We start from the raw sequence: 24,150 nt of genomic DNA, 5'->3' as shown, positions 1-24,150 counted from the left end.
GGAAACATACCTTGATGGTAACACTCAATGAGTATCACAAAACACTCTTTATTTCTGTTCCAGGAGGTGACACTTCACAGTCTGTGTAGAATCCAGGAGCACAAGCCAGAGCTTCTATTTCAAGTGAGTTACGCTGAGGCCTTAAGGGGGGGGTGGGCATCTCTTCCCAACCCACAGTGTTTATTTTAAAGGCTTTGTGTGTGTGTGCGAGACGGTTTGAGAAGCTGGTTCCTTTATTTCTCCTGTTGGTGCTGAGTCGCACGTCTGTCTGTGGTGTGAAACCACGCGCAGAACGAGCTGCAGGGTTACGGTAACGTGTTACACAGGGGGATACATTTGGGCTTTTATAGGGGGGGAATGGCCACGTCAAGAATAAACACATGGAGCTGAATGCATAAAGATGGGGGCAGGTTTGCAGCAGGATTGTTAAGGTGCAGCCTCAGCCTGAGGTATAGCATAGGTTTAAGTTGTAAAGTTCAGGGTTTGCTGCTGGCACGAGCTGCTTTAGGAGTGTTTGTGGGGCCGCCTGCTGCATCGTAGGGTCACATCTGCCTTCAGATAATGACATGAGAACCCAGGGAGAAATGAAGCTGGTAAAGAAGGGATGGGAGCAGAACCCACACAGAGCAGCAAGGGAACAAAGTGTGCCTCGCAGGTCAGCAATGAAGGCAGCTGAAGGGTGATGGCTCCCCGTATCCCCCCCAGCACTTCGGGAGCGGCTCCTCTTTGCCGTACCCACCCCCATCACCTTCCGCCCCCGGTGCTGCCACGTCCCAGGGCCGGGCCGGGCCGGGTTGGGCGGAACCGGCATCGTGGTCCACTGATAAAACGGGTTGTGCGCATGCGCTTTGTGCACCGGCGGAGTGGGGGGGGGCGGTGCGGGGCGGCCCCGGCTGAGCGGAGAGCGGCAGCGCGGAGCGGAGCGGCGGCAGCATGTGCGGTGAGGGCCGGGGTCTGACGGGGTGGGAGCTGCCTCTATAACGGGGGTATAAGGCTGCTGCCCCCACCGAGGTAGAGCTGATGTTAGAGGGACCCCGTGTCCTTCTGTCAGCGGCTGTCGGGGGCGGCTCGGAGCGGTGAAAGGCCGCGGTGCGGGGAGGGATGCGGTGTCACAAGGTGGGACCAGGTCAACCCGTGTCCAGGAACCGCGTCCCCCCCTCGTTGGATGCTGTGGTTGTCCCGTCTCATCTCTCGGCCTCGGAACTGCAGTTCGTCCTTCTTTTCTCTCTTTATCACGTTGCTTTCGGTGTCGTTCCGTGCTCTGTTGGTTATTTTTTTTTTTGCTATTTTTTGCTATTTTTTTACCCACCAAACTCGGAGCTGATGCTGGCAGTGAGGCAGGGATCGCTTCTGCTCCGAGCTGATGGCCTCAGGGCGGACCGACAGGGGTTCAGGTTGGATATTGGGAAGGATTTCAGCTCCCAAAGAGCAGCGTTGTAGTGGCACAGCTGCTGCTGGGGTCACCGTCCATGGAGGTATCCCAGAACCATAGAGATGTGGCACATGGCAACGGGCACAGTGGGATGGGGTTGGACTTGAGAACCTTATTACTCTCTTCCAGCGTTAATAATTCAATGTTTTCATTCTGCACGTTAAGCTTGAGGTGTTTCTTCCATTGGCTCTGTGGCATTGAAGCGGGCTGGAGCCATCAAACAGTGGAGCTCTATGAAGGCACACTCAGAAATCCATCCTTCGCCCTCGGTGTGATCCTGCCGATCATAGAACAGCTTAAGGTTGGAGGGTTCCAACTCCCTGCCGTGTGAGTCTGTGTTAGAAACACACAGTAGAACAACACAAGGAATAGAAGGGATCCTTCTCACTACCAACAGCAGGGATAGGGGTGTGGTTTTGGTGCCCTGTTGTTTGAGGTCCAGCCTTTGGGATGGTCACTGTGTTAACACTCTGGCCTTCATCTTCATAAAGGTGAGAAGCTCTGGGTGTCCTGTGGGTAGTTACGTAGTTGCATTCAGGGTTTTAAACGTTTCTTTTAGGTATTGGTTGTTTCATAGATGTTGGAGTGTTGTGTGAAACAGGGAGGAGAAACGTCAGCGTTTAGTGGCTGTGTTGCTCTGGTAGATATTATCCTGCAGTGAAAAACGAGGGGTGCATCTTTCTCTGAAGGCTTATGGAATAACGAGAAGTAGATCTTATGAACAGAAAAGCTTCTGGATGCAGGAAGTGTCTGAAGACAGCAAAAGATTGCAGGAAGCAGGAGAAGAGCAGCTTGAAGCCAGCAGGTGCTGCCCCATGAGCTGTGGTTTCCTTGGCTGCTGTCATTCACAGCCCAGCTGCTGGGTACGAGACCTGGATGACCGTAGCCAGGGCTCATACATTTTCATTGCAGTGAAGGTTTGAGCTTTCTTGAGTGACAGAATCCATATCTCAAGCCCTGGTTCCTCCTGCTTCATCCTCTGCGGGGTCCTGATGGCTCTTGAGATGATGTTCTCGTTTACATGTAAGTGACCTCCCAAAATGCTGTGATCTGATGTGCACCCCTTGAAGGTGAAGCGGTCTGAGAGTTTACTTTGATGCTTAACACAAGCATGGGGTCTGCTGTATGGACATGCTGTCCTTTTTGATCACGTTGTAGATTTTGTTCTCGGTGTGTTTTACCAACTTGCTGCTTCAATAGTTAACCAGCTCTTTGGGTGTGCTTTGGTCCGAATGCACCCAACCAGTTCAATGGCATCCACGATATGCTTTGGAAAACAGGTCTTTCAAGGTAGCCAGACATGATGGATTGTTCTGTAAATAAGTAAACCCATAGTCTGCTTCGGAACAGCAAGAAAGGGATGTCAGAATTTAGGTCCTGTGGCATTGGTGATTATTGGAGATGAAAACGGGCTTAAGAAAGAGATTATTTCCTTTATCTTAGTCTATCCCGCACGTGATATTATGTACGTGTTATATACTACCTTCCATCTCATTTCTTGACCAGGGGTCTGATAATCCTCACCTGCCACAACAAAAGATAGTTCAGAAGTGCCTGCTGGACGTGTGATAACATCTATTGGAGTGATTCTAGCGGTGTACAGGATGGTATAAAGTTATTTACTAACCTGGCAGTAAACCTAGCCTGAAGGCCTTTTGGCTTTTGTTAGGAAAAGGATTAGGAGAAGCTCTTCTGAGTAACTTCATTTTATTTGAGACACCGGGGAAGATAATATGCTCTCGTGTGAAGGTGGTGATTCATTTCATTTTCCTGTGAGCTTACTGTGAAATAAGGGGGCATGGGAAGAGAAAAGGTCATAGGAAAGAACATTCTCAGAAGAGGTATTTTTGTGGCTGTCAGTAGAAATAGCGAATACCCGTTTGGCTAAAACTCTATTGGGATGAGGCCGGGAATGGAGCTGTGCTGGTGGTGAGATGCTGATGGAAATCTACCAGTTCTGTGCTGGATCTAGAGCCATAGGATTATTAAGGTTGGAAGAGACCACTGAGATCTCCCACATCCAGCTCATCCCATCGTGCCTACTGACCACATCCCTTAGTGCCACCATCTCCATGGTTCTGCAACACCTCCAGGGATGGTGACCCCACCACCCCTCTGGGCGGCTGTTTCAGTGCCCAAATACTCTTTCCAAGAAGAATTCTTTTCCTAATGATCCAACCCATTGTGTTTCTGTTGACTCTTGTGATTTAAATGACTTGATGGCAAGATTGGCACCTTGTGACGTAGAGCTCTGTACGGAGCCTTCGGGCAGCTGTAAAGATCTGTGCATTTCCTCTCATCTTTTGAGTCGTTTACATTGATTTGAACATAAGCACTTAGAGAGGGAGAACAAGGATTTAATAAGATGCTAGGATCTGGAGAAGAACATCTCTGTTGTGCAGAAAGAATGTCTTTTACAGCCTACAAAACACGAGGTAGGGCTGCGGTGTGCCATGCTACATTGCCACGTCCCTCCTTGGAGAGGGATAAAGTGATCTTTGTTCAGCTGGGGAATAAAAGGAGGTTCTTTGCTGTGCTTTGCATCATGCTGGGATCTCAGCATCACCTGAGCACCCTTTGGCTTGCACAGCCACGTTCCCTTCTGTAGGGTTACACAGATGTGGCCAATACCTTGGGGTGCAACTCAGGAGCAAAATGCTGTGTGCAGAACTCCTCTTGCTGGCTGCTGAGAGAAATAAACATTTTTTGTCCAAGAACACACTTAAATCGCTGAGGCATGACAAGCAATTAATGCCTTGGGCCTTTTTTCTCCACCGTTGAGGGCAGCAGAATTGTATTTAAAAATGGAAGGTGATTATAAGATGCGATTGCTCATCTGTTCCCAAAGAATCCAGTGCTGAGGGTAGAGGCAGTAAAAATGCTGTTCTGTACGTGTGGGTTGGAGCTTTCTCCAGCTCTGAAGAATTACCTCATTATGGGATGTTTGAGAAAGAGAAACAAATATTGCCAGTAAATGGAACTGTTATTTACACACAGTCGATGGTGATCAGATGTCATGAATGGATGATGAGCCTTCAAGTATTTGGTTTTAACTTGCTGCCAGACTCACGTTCGTTTTCACCTGCCTTGATTATCCTCGATGCTACTCTGTTTATTCTTAATTCCTTTTTAATGCACATCTTAACTGTTTTCTGTGTGCTTTCAAGCTTGCTCGTTGTACTTCTCCTTTGTAGAAGTGTGCAAGGTGGGTTTGTAGGGTCCTGGTTTTGGAGGGTCCTCTCCGTTATCACTCCCATTTCTTCTCAAGGTCTCCCAGTGTTTAAAAGTTTCCTAATTTGTAGCCTATTTCACAGCATTAATATCACATTTACATGCTTAGAGTTGGCTTTTTCCCCCCCACAGTCTATGTTTTATGATAAAAATCTCTTTATTTTGTGGTTTGCTCCATCTTAGGTTCCAACTACAGGCACAAATAAATGCTATTTCAGTATCATTCCAGTTGAGCCATCCCTGCCTGGAAGGAATTTCTTCTCTTTTTGGCTGTTCAGGTGTGACTGAACTCTATTAATGTGAGCGGTAGGGCCGCCATGAGGCCTCCCCACAGCCTCTTCTTCTTTGGGCCAAGCCAACCAAGGGCCCTCAACTACTTTTCACACGCCTTGCCCACCAGGCCCTTTCCCATCCTTGTAGGCTCTCCTTTTGGACCCTCTCTAACACTTTTATGTCCTCCTGACGTTGTGGCATGGAGAGGAGCTCTCTGCCCTCAGCAGCTCTTTGCTGGGGAGTCCCAGAGCTGCTGATGGCTGCCATGTTGGGTCACGAGGCAGCAGGGCAGCTGCTGAGACCACCGACATTGTCCCCTTTCCCACCCCTTTGCCTCTCCTCTCTTCTTATGCACAGTTTCTTCTCTCAGTTCTTGGCAGTTCTGGTGCACTCTTTGCTTGCCAGCCTGTCCTGTGTTTGTTTGCCTGTGAGTCACTCGGGCTGGTAAAGAAGGCCTCTTCTGTGCTCCATCAATGAGGCTCTTGTGTGTCTGTTTCTGTGCGGGGAAGAGCTTCAGGAGTGGCCTTGCTTTACATTCAAACCCCACAGCACCTCAGTGCTCACCATCAGTCTCCATTTGCTAAAAAGAGCCTATCCCACATGGATGGTGTTGTATCACAACGGTGGAAGAGCTTGCGGAGACTTGGGTTGGTGTTGCAGCAAGATGGCCAACGTGCCGTTGAGGGGAAGGCTGGGATTGTGGGGCCTTATGGAGAGCTGCTTGGACGTGGGCAGCTCAAGGGCTTGGGTGGGAACAGGACCATGCATAAAGCAAGGAGAGACGTTTCTGCTCTGAAATTGTCTAGCTAAATGTAAGCAGTTGTTGTGTTTCTGTAGTTACACGTGCTGGTTGTAATTATGGCTTCTGAGCCTGCTTGGCTTTGGGTTGGTGTGTAGATGGAAAGAGAAACCTCAGGAGTTTCTGGAACCCAATTTGCTTTTTTAAACAATATCTCGGGCGCCTATTTGGGAGGTTTCAGGCAAATAAGAGAGGGGCTTTTCCAGCTACCAGCTAATAAAGCCGTTTGCTTTGTACTCCTGGATAAGGCTTGGCAGCCACATAGAGGATTTCAGGCACCTAGGAGGATATAGCTGAAATATGCAGCCTGTCAGCCTGGGTGACAGCTCTTTGGAGTCAGCTCACTTGTGAACAGGGACTGCTGTGTGTGTCTGAAGAATGCAGTTATAGAAGTTCGGGACGTGAGGAAGGTTATATGGAAAAAAAGGAAACACTTGGGATGCCTTTAAGAAGGACTCCGAGTGGGTGGGTGACTGAGCTCCCTATTCCTCAAGACTGGTTTATAAAGTCTCTCCGATTACAAACCTTGCATTGCCAGGCACTCACATACGTGGATGTTTACGTGGAGCTGCTTTGCTTTTATTCCGTGCAGATGTTTTTTCTCCTTTAAAAAGAAGGAAATGCCAATTTTCCAGCACGGATAATTCTAGCAACCAGTAAATGTCTTTGCACGCTTCTGCTCCGTGATGGCACCAAAAGGAATCTGAAATAGAGCTGTAGCTGCTGTTGGAGATCCAGGAATTTGCATGTCCCCAACACCATGTTGTGTTTGCATCCGAGTTGCTTAAAAATAGAAGCAATGATTTATCAGCTTTTGCAGCCCCCTGGAAAAAAATAGCTTCATTACTTTGAAAGTGTTGATTTACAGGAATAAAATTAAATTTGCCCATTTTTTTTCTGTGGGAGGAACTTGGGAAAGTGACTATTCAAGGCAAAAATTCATCTCGAAAATGGTTCTTAAGCAGCAAAAACCCAATTTTCCTCAGTTGTGATTTTATGGTAACTCTATGCTCTTTCTCCCCATGCAGGCATCTTTGCTTACCTGAACTACCATGTTCCCAGGACAAGAAGGGAGATCCTGGAGACCCTTATCAAAGGGCTGCAGCGGTTGGAGTACCGTGGCTATGACTCTGCAGGTAACGGTGGCTCTTGCTTGTATTTTGGCTTAGCGATTCTCGTGGTTTTGTGAACGTTTTCTACTGTCTTCTGCTTTCGAAGGAAGCTAAAACCCAAGTTGGATATGAGTATGGTTGTGTGGTTGGAGGTCAGCAGTATTTCTTTACATAAATAGCTGTAACACAGCTTCTGCATTTCACTCTATTTCTTTGCATTCCACGGTGATGTTTAGGTGTGGGAATCGATGGTGGCAATGACAAAGACTGGGAAGCCAATGCTTGCAAAATCCAGCTTATCAAACAGAAGGGGAAAGTGAAGGCACTGGATGAAGAGGTGCACAGTACGTATTGCTCTTTCACTCTTTGCTCTTCCCTTGAAACACAGTTTCTCACGTCATTTGTGTTCTGAGTATCATCTGTTTTATGCATAAAAGCTCTTGTTTGGAAATAAATGGGGAAATGGGAGATCCTGGGAGGTAGTGATCAAGACATCTGGAGCTTGGCCATGAAGCAAGAAAAATGTGCTTAGTAAATTCAGTAGTTGAGTTTTATGTTCCCACCTGTAGAGCAATGAAGTAGGTGAATGGCTACAAGTAGGCGCTGATGTCTGTAACTGCCAAATGAATGACAGAGCGCAAAGTGAGGTCTTGTCCATTTGTTTCTCTTTGTATTTCCTTGATTTTAAAGCTAGATTCCTTAAATCTGCATTGAACACAGAGAGTCACAAAGTTGTTGGGTCAGAACCTGGTGTTCCATTAGGTTTACCAGTTCTTTTAGCTGCTCTTCTGTCTCTGTGGACTTGAGAAGTGGGATGAGATTCTCCCAGTGGCTTTGGGTCGGGGTAATAAAACCTTCTCCCACTTCTTCCTGCAGAGCAGCAGGACATGGATCTTGACATCGAGTTTGATGTTCACCTTGGGATCGCACACACCCGTTGGGCTACCCATGGAGAGCCCAGTCCCATCAACAGCCATCCACAGCGCTCGGATAAAAACAATGGTGAGAGTATTTGCTTGTGGGGGTGTGTGTTCCTAACCAAACTGTGGGACCTGTGTGGTTTGGTTGGTATTTTAACCAGGGGGAACAGCACCAGCAATCTGACAGGAGGAGTGAAGTGTTCAGTTATTTCCAGCAGGGTTGTTATTATCTTCTGCCACTCACAACCAAACGGAATGGGGCAGGGCACGGAAATCACAGCAGGAAGTGAAACTCTTCTCTTTATTCTGGTGGCTTTTACACACCGTGAAGATCTGTAATCCCTGCTGTTGGGTGGGTGGCAGCTGCCAGGCTGAAACCGTATCTTCCTCTGTCTGCAGAGTTCATCGTCATCCACAATGGCATCATCACCAACTACAAAGACCTGCGGAAATTCCTGGTGAGCAGAACCCTGGTCTTGTTGGGGAGGAGGGATCAGGAGCCCCCCGTGCCCTTCCAAGTTGCATTAGCTGTATTAATGGAGTGGAGAGAAAGGATGGATGGGTGCATGGAAAGGAGAAAATGAAAGATGGAAGGGAAAATGGAAAGGAAGGAAAGGAGGGTGAATGGTGATAAAGGAAGGCAGGAAAAGTGGCATGAATGCAGGAAATAAGAAAGAGGAAAGGGCACAAAAAGAAGAAAAGAAATGAAAAGAGATTGCAGGAACAGAGGAAGCAAAGGAGGGGGGCAGGATGGGAGAAAAAGGAGGAGTTGGAAGAAAGGGAGGGGATGGAAATGGAGGGTTGGTTACCCAATGTGTTCTGTTGCTGCAGGAGAGCAAGGGCTATGACTTCGAGTCAGAGACGGACACGGAGAGCATTGCCAAACTGGTGAAGTACATGTATGACAACCGGGACAGCGACGACATCAGTTTCACCACCCTGGTGGAGAGAGTCATCCAGCAGCTGGTAATGCATGGGGCGCAATGTGGGGTGGGGACACAGGGATGGATGGGGACAGACATGCATGTATCCTGGGAACGATACCCAGGGGAGAGCTGTTAGAGATGGGGTCAAGTCCAGGCAGTGTGTGCTTGAGGTCTGTGTGGTTTCCATCTGGAAGAGATGCTGACCCCTGGTGGGAACTCCAGCGCACAGCCTGCCTTCCACGTGTCAGCTGTGGCTGAACTGTGTAGGACCAGGATCCATCACATCTCTTCCCAGAGCAGGTTGCTCAGGAGGTGTTGTTTTTTTTCCCCCAGTGGTTTCCCTGGCAGAAGCTGCAGTAACTGCAGACAGGAACAAATGTTGCTTTTTATCAGGATTTTTCCTTTGTAAGTTCCCTGTGAGCTAACACAGGAGTGCTTGCAGGGACTGCCAGGCAGTTCAGAACTCAGTGAGTGGCTGAGGAGGAGCCCAGGGCTCCTGGTGGCTCCAAATGATCAGTGAAATCTGCTCAGTATCTCCAATGTATCCACAGAAATGTGAGTGTGGTTTATATGCTGGGATGCCTAAAACCTTGTCCCGGCCTCAGATGAAGGGATAAACCACTTGTATTTCTTTCATTCTAGGAAGGTGCTTTTGCCCTCGTATTCAAAAGTGTTCATTATCCTGGTCAAGCAGTTGGTACAAGGTAAGTATCTGTATCTTAAGGTAATTATGTATGTATTATGTATGTATTAATATATAATTACATACCTGATATGTAAGTATCTGTATATTAAAAAAACAGTCTTGGTGCACCCAACCTTGAGATAACTCCCCTCCTCAGCCAAGATAGAAGACAGCAGGGGTTGTTCTCATGTTATATGGTAAGGTGTATGGTGTGTATGGTAGGAGATATGTGGTAGGTTGAGGTTGACTGTTGTTTTTTACTTCCCCAGTTATTAGAACAGAAAATTCCAAAGAGCAAAATGATTCCATTGGAAGGGTGCACCAAGTATTTTAAAGCCTGGTGTCCAAGTTTCCTTCTTCACCTTTGAATGTGAGGATCAGTCCAGTTGATTTAACCATACACATTAACATCAGCATTTGGGGTTACTCTCAAAGAGTTAATGCTGAATCTGGGGCACGTTTTAACTCAGCAGGGTGCTGTGCTGGAGGACAGCTGTCCCTCCAGGTTGGGTCTCAGGGGGATGAACCTTTGGGTGCTGAGGATTGTCACTTGTCTTGCAGACGAGGCAGCCCTCTGCTCATAGGAGTGCGCAGTGAGCACAAGCTGTCCACCGACCACATCCCCATCCTGTACCGTACAGGTAAGCGTGTACTGTATGTCCTCTTCAACCAAAACACATCTTAATGCAGTACAGTTCAACGTAGATACTTACTTTCATATTATGCGCGTGGCATGTTGGCATTCAGAAGTTTATTTGCTTTTCTGAACGTGCTTTGCAAGTACTGTCACGAACCTTATTTTATTCCCCCATAATGAAAATTGCTAAAACCATTCAGTTACTGAGCACTGAGTCACTCTGTGAGCGCTACAGTGATCGTAAGGACTGTCCCATTACGTCTTCCTCCTTCCTAATGGTGCTGCTAATGATACCTTGCTGTAGTATGAGGAACTGTTCCCAGTCAGCTGTCTTGTTTCATCTTGGTTGATGCTGGATTATTGGCAGTAATTCTTTATGTATGTATATAACACACTTTTTTTTTTCACCCCACTGATCTGAATTTTGTTTTCCAATTACACTTTTCAGCTGTACAGTCTATGGATCATTCTTTTGATGGAATATCCATAAATGTGGAGGAAGGTGCCTACCAAAGGAAATCTTAGTTGACATTTCAGACAAATCCTCCATTTTGTTAGGAAAGGAATCAAAAATGAAGCAAATAGGCATTGTCTCTTTACTGTGTGGCTATTGCTTTCCATGTAATCTAGTGAAACAAATAGGATAACTGGAATCCCTTCTGGATCAGAAGCACCACGAGCAACACGCTGAACCTGTTTCAAGTATTGTGCCCTAATGCTTGGCAGTGAGGTTTACCTGTGATTGCAGCTCACTTCCTTTTGCTCTGTTAACGCGGCTGTATTTGTTCAGCTTGAAGTATATGGGGCACTTATTAGGACAAACCATTTTTAATCTCATATTAAGTACTTAATTTAATCGCACCTTCATGTGTGATGTGCTGAACTGAGTTCACACCTGAAGCTGGAAAGAGCAGCTGTGTTAACCTGTGCAGCAGTGCCTTTGCAGAGCTGCAGTGTGTTTGGAGCTGTGGTAAGGGAGAGAGATGGTATTAAAACACACTCAAAACATATCCCTCCTCTCCAGTTTTCATTATATTGTGTTGACTTCCCATGGCATTTTAACTCTTTGATTTAGAAGGGGAAGGATGAAAAGATTCTGTGTTGCTCATAGATTCTTTCATTGGGAAGTGAGTGCTGTGCAGCAACAGTCCAGGTTACCCATAGATAATTGGGTCATCTCTGGGCAAATAGATAAGAGCTATAACTGGTTGATAGCACTCATTGTAACTTTTCAGCCGCTCCTTGGTTAATATACCTATATTGTCCATTCCAGTTCCAGCTTAGAGGAAAGCATTGCAACATAGTAAAGTCAATGCGGGGAAATGCATTTTGAGAAACAAAATTTGCATGTCTTGATCAACTGTGGGTACTTCTGTTGGAGATTGACCACTAACGCCTTCACTCTGTCCTTTCCCTCATTTACTGACCTGATGAAGTGGAGGGCCCTAAACTCTTGCCTGAGTGGAACCTTCTTATGAAGTATCAACATGAAAGCAGTATTTTCCCTTTACATGTGCAGCACTGTGAATGTCAGCATTACATTACCAAATCAAGCCCAAATCAAGTTGGTTCTTAGTCCTGTGTCCTTCAGTCCTTGTAGGTACTTCCCTCCCAGCAGAGTAAGACAGCTGTACACATTCTGAATCCAACTGAGAAGCTCGTATTTGGTATCTCAGGAGCAATGCCAAGTGCTTAATCATGAATCCCTCATCTGTGTCTGAGCGCATTAGCTCAGCCAGACTGAAACAGGTTTGGATTACTGCTGGTGGTGCTCAGGTGGCGTGAAAGAGTGTCATCCAGTGACAAGAATCACTGAAAGAAAGAGCAATCCGGCTTGCTTTCTCCAAGCTTCAGGACGGTTAGTGAAACACGAGCACAGGAGGCGTTTGTAATGATAAACAGCACAGATTCAAGTGGGAAAACATTGGTAAATGTGACTGCTCGTAAAGCAGCATGAGTTCTCTTTTCCTAGCGGAGTCATGCATAAACTTTCTTTTTACTGCTGTTTTTCTGTCAACTTAAAGCTCTGCATGCAATGTGACGCTTGCAGGTTTAACTCAAAAGCACGTAAAAAGCGTGTAAGCAAACTGAGGAAGGACCCCCGTGATATAATCATTGGTGTGCTGCCCTCTATTCGTTGTTGCTGTTCAATTTACTTGTGACACAGTGATGAAAATAGTGCTTCATGTTGGTACTGTGCCTTGGGACCTTTGGCTGGGCCTAACCCTGCAGCTTATTCTGCATTTGTCAGTGCGTGCAGCTCCTAACCCTTGTGTCTTTTAGGCAAGGACAAGAAGGGAAGCTGCAACCTGTCTCGTGTGGACAGCACCACCTGCCTCTTCCCAGTTGAGGAGAAAGCTGTGGAGTACTACTTTGCTTCTGATGCTAGGTAATGTGCTACAGCATCTTTCAGCATAGATATAGATTTGTTCTTTAGAGGCGGACCTTAACTACTGCTAAGATTCCATAGATGTGTGCTGGGAAACTTGGGAGAGCACAAGCCTAAAGTAACAGGACTGATGTTGCTTGGGCCAGGTTGCCCAAGGTTTTATAGATGGGGAGAATGAGATGTAAGGAGGAACAATTGCTCATCACTGGAAAAGGTGAAGGGACTCTGCAGCTGCAGTTAAACATCCTGTGTGTTACCTTCTTCCTGACTTCCACTCTCTGGCTCCTAATGCTTAGATCCCATTGTTTTGTCTGAGGAGCTCATGGTTTCTTTTTCAAGTAGGCACTGAGCTCAATAATGAGGTGGATGGGGAAAATCCTGTTATATTGGCAATGTGGAAATGCCCTTTGCAATGTTCTTCTAATTAAAAAAAACAATAATTCCATTGACATGAGTAACTTCAAAAGCTGTTATGTTTGATTATAAATAGGGCTGTAGCTCTCATCTTTCTGTGACAAATAATGTCTTATGGCACGTGATGTGTGCTTTTATAGTGCTGTCATTGAGCATACCAACAGAGTGATTTTCCTTGAGGATGATGATGTAGCAGCTGTGGTTGATGGCCGTCTTTCCATCCACCGGATCAAACGTACAGCAGGCGATCACCCTGGGCGCGCCGTGCAAACCTTGCAGATGGAACTTCAACAGATTATGAAGGGTAACTCTTCTGGGTAGATGCACATACCCACGGTCACAGAATTATTCAGGTTGTGAAGGACCTCTGGGGATGATTTGGTTCTGCACAACCTGGATCAAGTTGTTTTCTTCAAGTAAGAGAGCAGAGACTGAAATCTGATGGTAATTCTAATACTGACAACCTGGATCAGGTTGTTCACATCATTATTTGGTTGAGTTTGGAGTCTGTCAAAGGATGGAAATCCCACAGACTCTCTTAGCACCTCTTCCAGTGCTTGACCTCACCCTCGTGGTGCAAGAAATCAATCTTGCATCTAATGAGAGTTTTCCTCGAGCTGACACCATAACGAGAATTGTGGGGCTCAGGATTTTGCTTCCAGCTTGGAAGCATCAGTATTTTCTAATGTTAAACCCCGACCAGCTTGGACCTAACTATTAGTTGACGCATTCTGATACCTTGAATCTAGTTCTTACAATGAACTTTGGTAGAAAATGAAATGAAATGAACCTTACTATTAAGGTTCATTAGGTACAAGAATGAAGAATTATTTCTGACTGGTAACTGGCATGTCAGTGACTCTGATCCAAGTTTTTCCCCACATGAATGTAAATTACCTGCAAGTAAATAAAAGTATTATCTTGTCTTTATTTTATAGGTAACTTCAGCTCGTTCATGCAAAAGGAGATATTTGAGCAGCCAGAATCCGTTGTTAATACCATGAGAGGAAGGGTCAACTTTGATGACTACACTGGTAATTGAGATGAATCCTTCTTTATTTTTGGCTGCTCAGCATCCAGTAGTTATTCACACCTGTAATCTTGAGATGTTCCGGTGCTTGGCCACCCTAATTTTTCCTCTCTGAATCTTGCTTGCAGTCAATCTTGGTGGCTTGAAGGATCACATTAAGGAGATTCAGAGGTGTCGTCGTTTAATCCTTATTGCCTGTGGGACGAGTTACCATGCTGGAGTTGCAGTAAGTGGTCAGTCTCAATCTGTTTGTGAACTGTGGGTAGAGCTGTACGGTGCTGCATCTGTCAGCAGGATAAAGATGAGATGATAATGCTCAGTAAATGTGTACTGTTGGATGAAGACCCTTTGGAAGCTGTATTCATCAGATTTTCAAATTGCCAGCATCAAAGATAGAATTATAGAACGGCCTGGGTTGAAAAGGACCTCAAAGATCATCTCATTTCAACCCCTCTGCTATGTGCAGGGTCACCAACCACCAGACTGGGCTGCCCAGAAGCACATCCAGCCTGGCCTTGAATGCCTCCAGGGACAAGATAGGAACTAAAAGTTTGTACACTTGAATGCTCAATGAAAATGTTGATGGTATTCAATTGAGTAGCCTCAACAAGCTTCTGGCTTGACTCAGATGCTGTTGGTAGCTCTTGAATTCATTGGTAATACAAGTTGTAGTCTGATGGAATGACATTTCAGAAGAATTGGAAGCAGTTGGCCCTATAGGCTTTTTATGGGGCTGTAAGCGGGGTAGCTTTTCATAGGGATAGTTGTATGTAACTTGAGTATACTGAGTAATTAGGATATAACCCAGTTCTAATTCTTTAAATGCATTTTGTTAGTAATATTTCCCAGTGTGTGTCAACCAGAAGGTTTTTCTGCACTTCAAACGCTTAGTTTTCTATAATTAATACATCACTTTCTAACATCACCTTTTGGCAGACACGTCAGGTTCTGGAAGAACTGACTGAATTACCTGTGATGGTTGAACTTGCCAGTGATTTCCTGGACAGAAACACTCCTGTCTTCAGAGATGATGTTTGCTTTTTCATCAGCCAGTCAGGTATGGTCTCACTTTACCACCCAACTCACATCTTTCCTATAAGCTTGGGAGGCCAAAGGCAGCAGGGCTGAATTCTTGTGCCTGTCTATAGGGCTGCAAATCCTACATGCAAAGGAAGAAATTGGCATAGACAAGCTGGAGATAGGGGAAAAAAACAGTGGTTCTTCCCCGTCCATCTGCATGAGTTCATTTAGCTGAGCCTTAAATATGAGGATGGTGGTTTTGTTTCCTTTCTCTGCAAGGAAATACTCCATCAACCAGCAGGCTGAAAAAACATTCTTCTGAGGTCTGGGTAAAGACAACACAGTAGTTGCTTTTGAATAGTTGTAGTTCTTTAGTTAAAGCAGCACCAGATACTGAGCTGCACAGTGGATCAGCTCTGTGAAAGATACTACACAAAAAATACTGCAGCCTTGGAATGGAATGAGTGGGAAAACACGCTTATCTTAAGAAGAAATACAGTGATGTATCCTACTTAAAATATTTCCAAGGACAGTGGCAATAATTTATTTGCTTTCATTTTAGTTGCAGATTGTCACAACTGATCTTCAGCTTTGTTATTAAAACTAGCGGTTAGTGTTTCCTCAATGCAATAAAATGCTTTTAGTAGCAAGGTCATTATCAGGTAACTGAACATCCCTTCTTTGTGGAGGACTCACGTTAAGTGCTGCAGCTTTTTGCCAGGTTTTGAAACGTTTTGCTTTTTCCCCTTATGAGTTGCTTTGTCCCAAAGGAAACAGGCGACTGATTGAGGGCACCCTGGGGGATGCATCTTTCCCCTCAAGTGTTGGATGTGGCAAACAAACAAGGATTTTCCTGGAACCTAAGCTTGGTCATCAGGCATTACAAAACCAAACCAAAGTAAATAAATAGCCCCCTTCTCCCCCTCCCCCCACCCATAAATCTGTTTTTCTAGCCTTGGATTTCCACCCTACTGGCTGGTAGTGTGTAATGCAGCGTGCAGACAGTGTTGGTTTTGTATTGAAGTGAACCTAACTTGCTTTGTTTTTCTGTTGCCATATGGACAGGAGCACCTCAAAAGAGGAGAAAGGCAAACTGATATAATACATGGTAGCTTCTAGTCCCATCTGTGGAGCTCAGCCCACAAGCATCACCGCTGGGATCCCCCAGTGTGAGGTTTCTATTTCCCCACCTTCCGAGTTCATTTAAACCGACCTTTTTAATTGCAGACTCCTTTGACTTGCAGACAAACACAAACCTTTTAAGATTCTATTTGGAAAAGCACTACAGTTCTACGTCTGCAGAGTAACCAATACCAGCATTGGTAAATGTGTCTTTACAGGTGAGACAGCAGATACTCTGATGGGGCTTCGATACTGCAAAGAGAGAGGAGCCTTAACTGTAGGCATAACCAACACAGTTGGCAGCTCTATATCACGGGAGACGGATTGTGGAGTCCATATCAATGCAGGACCAGAGATAGGGGTTGCCAGTACCAAGGTAATACCAAGTTCACAGACCTTACTGAATCTCTTGTGAAGAGGTTGGTTATTATATGGGTCCTCAGAATGCTTTCTGTTCCCTTTTAGCAGCTGCAGTGGATGACTGTGTAGTCGGTGATCGTGTGCACTGCAATACTAGTCATTTTTCTATCTAGCAAAGAGCTTTCTTCTGTTTTGTAAATGAAATACTGCAAGGAAGCAGTATTAAATGTTGAAAGCAAAGTGATCTCAGAGAGAAGATTACCCTAAAAGGTAATCTTCTGTATGTTAGCAAATGGGGGAATGGTCTATAAAATAAACCCATTTATTGTGTCCACCTAAGAGTTATTCTCTGGTTGATGCATCTGGCTGCATGTGATGCAGTTTAAAATGCCGTGCTTTGCTGCATTTCATTTCAATGAAGTGCTTCTGCACGGTGAAATCTGCTTTGGTTTAGTTCTATTTAGAGGCGAGATGATGTCAATCTGTTACATAAATTCAGCCAAAAACCACATTGGAGTTTAATAGTTCAGTGGGGAATTTGATCATGGAAAATTCATGAGTCTCTTACAAGAAAACTTTGAACGAGTTGTTTGTCACTGGGTCGTTTTCACATAACCAATGGTTGGAGATAACTGAAAATGGCATTTTTCTCTCTGGAAATGTGGGGAGTTACCAAAGTTGTGCTTATATGAAGTATGAAATGGAAGAGGTTCTCCCCTAAGGCTGTATTCAGGTTTGTTGTCAGAACACATGATAGATAATGTAACACATCTTCAACTGCGTGCTACCCAAATTGGGAGGTCACATTCTTGATCAGGTTCTCCTAATTACCATCATTCAAGCTTTTCTAAATTCCTTCATAGCTCCAGTATTTAACGTGGGGGTTGTTTGATCATGGTTGAGAAAGGGGCAGAACTACTGCAAACCTTCATCTTATTTCTAAGTGACTTCAGTCCCAGAGCATTTCATCACAGCACTTGTCTTTTAACATGTATAATTTAACATTAAATAGGTTAATTAACCCTAATTGAAGGATGTAGTAGGTGACAACTGTTTGCTTTCTGTCTTAATAACGTGTTTCTCTCTAATTCTTTCTCCCTTCCCTTCACTAGGCCTATACCAGCCAGTTTGTCTCGTTGGTGATGTTTGCTCTCATGATGTGTGATGACAGAATTTCTATGCAAGAAAGACGCAAGGAAATCATGCGTGGTCTCAAAGGACTGCCAGGTAGGAAAACATCGCATCGATTCCATCTTGCCAAGTAATAATTAAATGGCACAGGTGAACCTGGCAGCACCTAAGCTTTGCATTTGGAAGATGGAAGGGTTGAGATTTGTGCAGTGTGACTGTTAGTGGTAACTTTGCAACTGTATTCTCTCTCTTGAGTGCCTTCAGAGCACTACATTGGACTCTTAAACACTGAGTCCAGTTCACTCTGTGGGTCACTGCTGTCTGTGTGTACTGATGCAGGGTTATAAACAGATTCAACTTTGATTCTTCCAGACTTGATTAAAGAAGTGCTGAGTATGGATGATGAGATCCAGAAGCTGGCCACAGAGCTGTACCATCAGAAGTCTGTTCTCATCATGGGACGTGGCTACCACTACGCTACATGTCTAGAAGGAGCTTTGGTAAGAGACTTCTTTATTTGAAACCTCTTAGCTGCACTTAACTGTGGGCTTAGATTAGACACCTGGCTACAGGCTGATTTATAAACACCAAGCAGCTGTGGTCTGCTGGCTGACACAGACCTGAAATAGTGTGTGAAATAACACTCCCCATCCTGCTGCTGTTACTTCCATGTGAAGATACCCAGTTCACATCGTAGCTGCTGGCTCCAGACTGAATATACACTGAAATACTTTTCAGTGGACTCAAATGTATTTTCAGCTTCAGCATTCACACTGTTTTATGTCTATTTGGATTACAGACAGGGCACATTTACCTGCCCAATTCCAGGCTGTGATGATGTATGCATTGACTGAAGGCAAATCTTGAGGATCTTATGAAAGATCATTTTTTTTTTCCTCATCTAGAAAATTAAAGAAATCACCTATATGCACTCTGAAGGGATATTGGCAGGTGAGCTGAAGCACGGCCCTCTTGCACTGGTGGACAAACTCATGCCTGTTATCATGATCATCATGAGAGACCATACGTATGCAAAGTGCCAGAATGCTCTCCAGCAGGTCATTGCACGACAAGTAAGTACCCATAAAAGCTTTCAGTGCACCAGAAATGCAGGTTTTAATATGGAAGCAGCTTTATAGGGCACCCTGCCTATCTGCTGTAGTGTCACCACCTAAAATGTGAGTTCATTGCGTGGTCTCTGTGGGCTTTTCACATGCAGTTTTGTATAATATTGGGAGGGGAAAAAAAGAGTAGGGGAGAGAGCCTGATTGGTATCTTTATTATTAAATGTATGACCATTTCTGCTACAAATCTTACAGGGCAATAGAAGCTGGAGGCTGAGAGCTTTGTGACGGTGTGGGTTAGGTTCAAGATATCTGCAGATAACTCATGCAGAACCCATAGAACTGAGCTAGTTTTCAGCTTAAACAGTCTTTCACTAGCTAAGAACACACAGCAGCTTCTGTTTGGTGTGCGGGGTTTGTTTTTTAAACCTCTGGGATTTCCCAGTTCTGTCAGGTCACAGAAAAGGGAACAATTCAAACTGCAGCCATATATGCATATGCAGACTGCACCGATGTTGTGTTTTAATGAGGAAAAGTGCATTGACAGAAGGCAACAGATGCAGAAGCCTGGTGGGCTTTGTTTATCCTTTAAAATGCGCTGAAGGGATGCCCGTGTGATGTTAAGCTGTTTAGCTTTGAATTAAGGGAGAAGTTCTTGCTGCCACTGATCTGAATTGAAGTGAAAAAACAGATTGTTCCAGACCTTTTTTTGAATTCAAAATTTGCCTTTCCTCGTTTCAGGGGCGACCTGTCATCATTTGTGACAAGGAAGACATCGAGACAATTAAGAACAATAAGAGAACAATCAAAGTTCCCCATTCTGTGGACTGTCTGCAGGGGATCCTGAGCGTTATCCCCCTTCAGCTTCTGGCTTTTCACCTTGCAGTTCTCAGAGGATACGATGTAAGTATGATATTCTCTTCCCTATTCCCTTCCTCGCCTCTTGCATTTGTGTTTGCTACCTGCATGGTCTGGAAAAAGCGTGTTGTGTGAGGCTGGAAGTCTGTGGAGGGTGTCTGTGTGACTGTTGGTGTTATTGGAACCAGGTTAAAAGGTGGATCCAGCGACTGCAGAAGCTTTTAGTGAGCAAAATGTGAGGGCGGTCTGTGACACGTGGCTGAGAACTGTGCAGTTTGAGCTTGGATGTATCTGTTTTCTGGTGCTGGTAGGGAGCGAAAAGGAAGCTAAAAAATCCACAGAAGGATGTTTGAGATACAGAGTTTGTTTGTGTTGGTTATTTGATCTTAACACAGGCACTGGCCTCTACCTCTTACTGCAGTGACCTTCTGTATTTGAGATCTGTAACAGGGCACACCAAAGGGACTGAGTCTTTTGTTCATGAGAGCCATAACAGCTGAGGTTGATGGGCTATTTCTGCACTGATTATCCTAATTAATAGGGATATATGTTCAGTTGATTTCAATTTAAACACAGAACCAACACTCCACACGTTACAGAGTTGTACCCAAAGGAAGTGTGTAAATACTCACGAGCATCTTCTTTCTCCTCCCTCTCTGCAGGTTGATTTTCCAAGAAATCTGGCCAAGTCCGTAACTGTAGAGTGAAAGATCATCTGAATCATAGGGGCAAAGGGGAAATAAGTGAAAGACTCTTTTTTGGTACCAAAATAACTTGATTTTAAAGTCCCCTAGGTAAATCTTATTTTGGTAAATGATTGTTTGTGTACGAGATCACCGTAATTCCATTACATTAGTGATTGTCAAATTGATTCCACGTGCTATGCCAATGGCTTTGGGTTTTTTGAACAATAGATTTCCATGAAAGCTATTAAATGGTTTTCTTTAAAGGTTACTGAGTCTTCTAGGTAAAGGGCCCTCCACTTTACTTTCAGATACTGTCATTGTTTCTTATCCAGTGTGGCTCATTCCAGTTGTTGGTGAGAAACCATTTGATGCATTACCTGTCATGCTCTCAGGCAGTGATACCAGAGTGTAGAGCTGGAACAGGAGCTGCTACTCGTCACAGTCGTGTTTGTGCAGGTATTTTAACAGTGGGAGAAACTGTAAAAGAGCATTTGGTTCAACTTGTGCCTCATCCGTAACAAGGGATTCAACCGAACCATCTCAGCCTCTGAAGTTTTAGGCACGCAATAAATGTGCTGTGAGTGAGTCCATGTTGCTTCAGACAGATGTTACCTATGCCAAATAACTTAGCAGCTGACAATCTCATAGAGCTGGGCCGCAGCACGCCGTGTGACACAGCAGCTCTTTGTAGTTGTACCCATGAAGATGGTGGAACTCACGCCTTCAAATGCAAGTGGAATCAGTGTCTGGCTCAGCACCGTGGATGCCTACCAAAAAAAGGAGGGGGAGCAGTGCTCAGTTGTTGCTGGTGTTTATTTTATTGGGTTTTAATTTGCTTTTTAAACAAACAGCCCTCTTCCTGTGTTGAGGGATGAAGGTTTTTTCCCCTCTTGAACTGAGAGCTGTAGCACTGCAAAGAGATCGGAAGGAATGGGCTTTATTTTGCTGCAGGTCACTTAATGGTTTCTGCCTTCTGTCCTTTGAGCAGAGACAGCACTAAATCTCTCTCTGAGGCTTGCTATGTTATACAGAGTCCCTTAAGTGCGTGGGTTCTGGTTTATTTAGGAGCAGTTCATAGTTTGTAGTGTCATATGTGGTTGTGTCAAATGGAGCTGATGTAAAACTGGAGGGGATAAAACTTGATAGGCACAAAATATGAACCTCGACAATGATTTTTTGACAAGTTTGAGGAAGTTACACAGCAAATGTGCCTTCAAGATGTCGAACAGGTCATTAAAGGGCAGTTAGCTGGGGGTTTCCTAATGCAAAAAGGTGAATTCTTACCAACCTGATGAGTTTTGAATTAGTTTTATACATGTAAATGCATGGTACAAGATGGAAAGCAATGCTTGCTGAGTCCTGGTAAATATTCCAAACTGCTGCCCTGGAAAACTTCTTTAACAAATGCAGTGTTGGGGACCATCCATTACCATTAAAACTCAGCTCTGGTGGATGATTTACAGCAGCATAGGGCTGCTCAGATGAAGTGTTTCCAAAGACAGTGGCAATTCTGCTTTATGGCAAACCACAGTTAACCTGTTTGACTTCAGTTCATGATCAGCTCGAGGCTGGTTCTTTATGTTCATGAGTGAAATGCTGCGTGCCTGGAAACGGTTTCTCAAAGCCAACATGTGTATGTTCATTAATTTGTGTTCAGCCTATTAATTTATCACTGCGTTGCGCTGCCAGTGGAGGAAGTGTTGCATTGTATTTGTACAGCAGTTGCTTATGAGGCACTGACTCCTGCTCTGTGCCCCCTCCTAGACGTGACCAGTAGAAGGGGCTTTAGAAGGGGTTAATTCTCCCAAAGGAACAGCAAAAAATGTGTGTTCAGTGCCAGCACTTTGAGGGCAGCTCCTCTTCTTGCTGCCACACACCTTAAGGGAAGCTGTCAACCTTGAACATGGGGGCTGGGAGCCAAGGAAGGTTCCTCTCCCATTGCCCAGCGTAAGGTCTTGCAGTATCACACCCCGCGTTCTCATTAGCATGAGATCTGATGGGAAAGAACCTGCAAGAGAATGGTTTGAAGATCTGTTTCTCCTGTTCCGTTCAGGAGAAAAGCACCAGGCATTGCTTTTAGCTTGTCTTGTGCAGAGGATGGTCTGCCTCCTGGCAAACAGTGTGGTCAGCACAACAGGCAGGGGGTGGTCAGCCTCTCGGAATGCAGATTGCTGTTCAATAGGAGGTTAGTAATGCAGGCTGTTGGACACTTACGGAAGCTGTGTACAAAGAGGACCAAAGAACAGGATTCTGAATGAGAAATGTCACGAGTCTGACACTCTCCTGTTGGATGTAACTGTACAGATATTGCTGAGCTCTTTGGTTTTAATGCTGTGATAGACAAACCCTTGTTCTCTGTAATTCTCCACGACAGGTTCCTCATTTGCCTGAAGTAAGGTAGTATTCACCCCCTGCACTCTGCAGGTTGCCAGCAAACTGCCTCAAGTGTACAAACTGCCAAAACAGAGGTGTAGTACGTGCAGGTGGGACGTTGTCATGCTTCAATGGAGCACCCTTGCTATGAAGAACTCCTCTGATGAGCATGGTAGGGAATCCGTAAAGCATCTCACTGTTAGTTGCCATGCCAGTGTGAAGTCAGACTGTGGAAAGGACTCTTCTTAGCTTTCCTTACCTCATTTTTGTGTTAGACGTGTTGTGTTTTCGACGAACAGATGGTGTTTCTCTTTTTTTCCCTCGAGGACTTTTAGAATGTCTCGTGATATTTATTAACAGCGGTCAGTCTTCTGCTCTCCGGAATGAATGTTTTGCTTACTGAGCCAGTCCGACTCCCTCCTCCTGATGGAGGTGTGCAGACTTCCAGCAGCCCCTCACTAAAATCCAGCCATGGTTAAACACCAATAAAGCCCTTCTTCATTCTGCATAGCAGCTGCCTGTATTTGCCAGAAAGGTTTTTCCTCCTATCTGCACTGAAGAAAGGCTGTACTCAGCTCTGAGTTTGTCATAAATGAGTGAGTAGTGTCTGCACGTACGTCATTGCAAAGAGCCCAAAGCAGTGTTGGGATAGCCAGGTGTTTGTAGGGTGTTTAGGGGTGTCCTTCTGGCCACATCCTTGTTTGTTGAGTCTCTTTGTATGGAAAGAGCTGCACTGGTGAAAGCTCTGAGACAAGTGGGAGAATCTCACGTGTATGACAACATGCAATGTTGCTTAACTAACAATAGCCTGGACAAACTGGGTTGGGTTAAGCTGCAGAGTGAGGTATCTAAAAGCCCACAGAGGACCAACATTAGTGCAGGACGAGGGGTTTTCTCCCTTCTGGTAGCAGTCCTTGGCAGCACAGGCAGCAGCACGTGGCATGAATGGGGGGAGCTGCAGTTTGGCACATTGGTGTTTGGCTGTGGCTGATTTTAGATCCCACCTGACGGTACCAAATTTGCCTCGAAAAGCACAGAGTCCCTCCACCAGATCAGGAAGAAGAAATAAGGAACTGAGTTTGAATCAGAGGATAAAACTCTTTGCCTTCCATTCAGTGCTTGTAAATAGACATTTGAAATGGCAGATACCACCGTTTCTTCCCTTTGGGTCTGTTTGCCTCTGCTTGTACATATCCAGCTGGCTTGGTTTGCGGGGACCAGTCTGTACCTTGTTTCCTGTTGTGTGCTGTATGCAGAAGATGTCTTATTTTGTCTGTAGTGTTTTATAATTTGGGTTCTGTCTTTTTTGCTTACTTTTTTTGTATCTCACCCTTTGAATAAAATCAAGTGCCCTACATGAAACAAATGGAATTTTACTGGTCTTTAGTTAAATACACGTAAAGGTACCCAACAAGCATTCTCCCACCCTCCCCTCAGGGCCCATTATTTCCTATTAACATCCACTAAAATATATTCCTGTGGTCCTCGCAAATTCCTATGGCAACAACTTTAGACAAACAAGCTGCTTTACCTGCATCTGGATCCTGAATGTGGCGGTGAGCCCAGGCACGTGGAGGGCACTGAGGATGTGGGTGCCCCATCCCTGGAAGTACCCAAGGCTGTGGATGGGGCCCTGGGCAGGCTGAGCTGGTGGGTGGCACCAAGTCCATGGCAGGGGATGGCGCTGG

At 45.1% G+C, this 24,150-nt stretch overlaps 1 protein-coding gene across 1 annotated transcript; it reads left to right on the top strand.

Annotated features, from left to right (window-relative positions):
- The first annotated feature begins 867 nt into the window (after positions 1 to 867).
- GFPT1 (glutamine--fructose-6-phosphate transaminase 1) lies at positions 868 to 23,821 on the top strand. The gene is made up of 19 exons (XM_072357034.1): positions 868 to 940; positions 6,764 to 6,871; positions 7,084 to 7,191; positions 7,724 to 7,849; positions 8,167 to 8,225; positions 8,599 to 8,733; positions 9,336 to 9,397; positions 9,940 to 10,019; positions 12,299 to 12,404; positions 12,959 to 13,122; positions 13,757 to 13,852; positions 13,977 to 14,074; positions 14,785 to 14,905; positions 16,209 to 16,366; positions 17,463 to 17,577; positions 17,854 to 17,981; positions 18,387 to 18,554; positions 19,287 to 19,448; positions 20,066 to 23,821. Exons 1-19 carry the CDS (start codon positions 934 to 936, stop codon positions 20,108 to 20,110), a joined length of 2,046 nt encoding a protein of 681 aa, XP_072213135.1. The 5' UTR covers positions 868 to 933; the 3' UTR covers positions 20,111 to 23,821.
- The last annotated feature ends 329 nt before the right edge of the window (positions 23,822 to 24,150 follow it).

This window comes from Excalfactoria chinensis, chromosome 25, assembly GCF_039878825.1.
Source record: "Excalfactoria chinensis isolate bCotChi1 chromosome 25, bCotChi1.hap2, whole genome shotgun sequence".
In the NCBI taxonomy this organism is placed as follows: Eukaryota; Metazoa; Chordata; class Aves; order Galliformes; family Phasianidae; genus Excalfactoria; species Excalfactoria chinensis.
Note: the sequence above shows the minus strand (reverse complement) of the source record. Positions and strands in the feature narration are given on the sequence as shown.

What these genes read in the sequence shown, in the direction of transcription:
- GFPT1 (XM_072357034.1), top strand. An exon ending in GGTCAAGCAGTTGGTACAAG is followed by an intron (nt 9,398 to 9,939) that starts GTAAGTATCTGT and finishes CTTGTCTTGCAG; the next exon opens with ACGAGGCAGCCCTCTGCTCA. An exon ending in TGGTCTCAAAGGACTGCCAG is followed by an intron (nt 17,578 to 17,853) that starts GTAGGAAAACAT and finishes TGATTCTTCCAG; the next exon opens with ACTTGATTAAAGAAGTGCTG.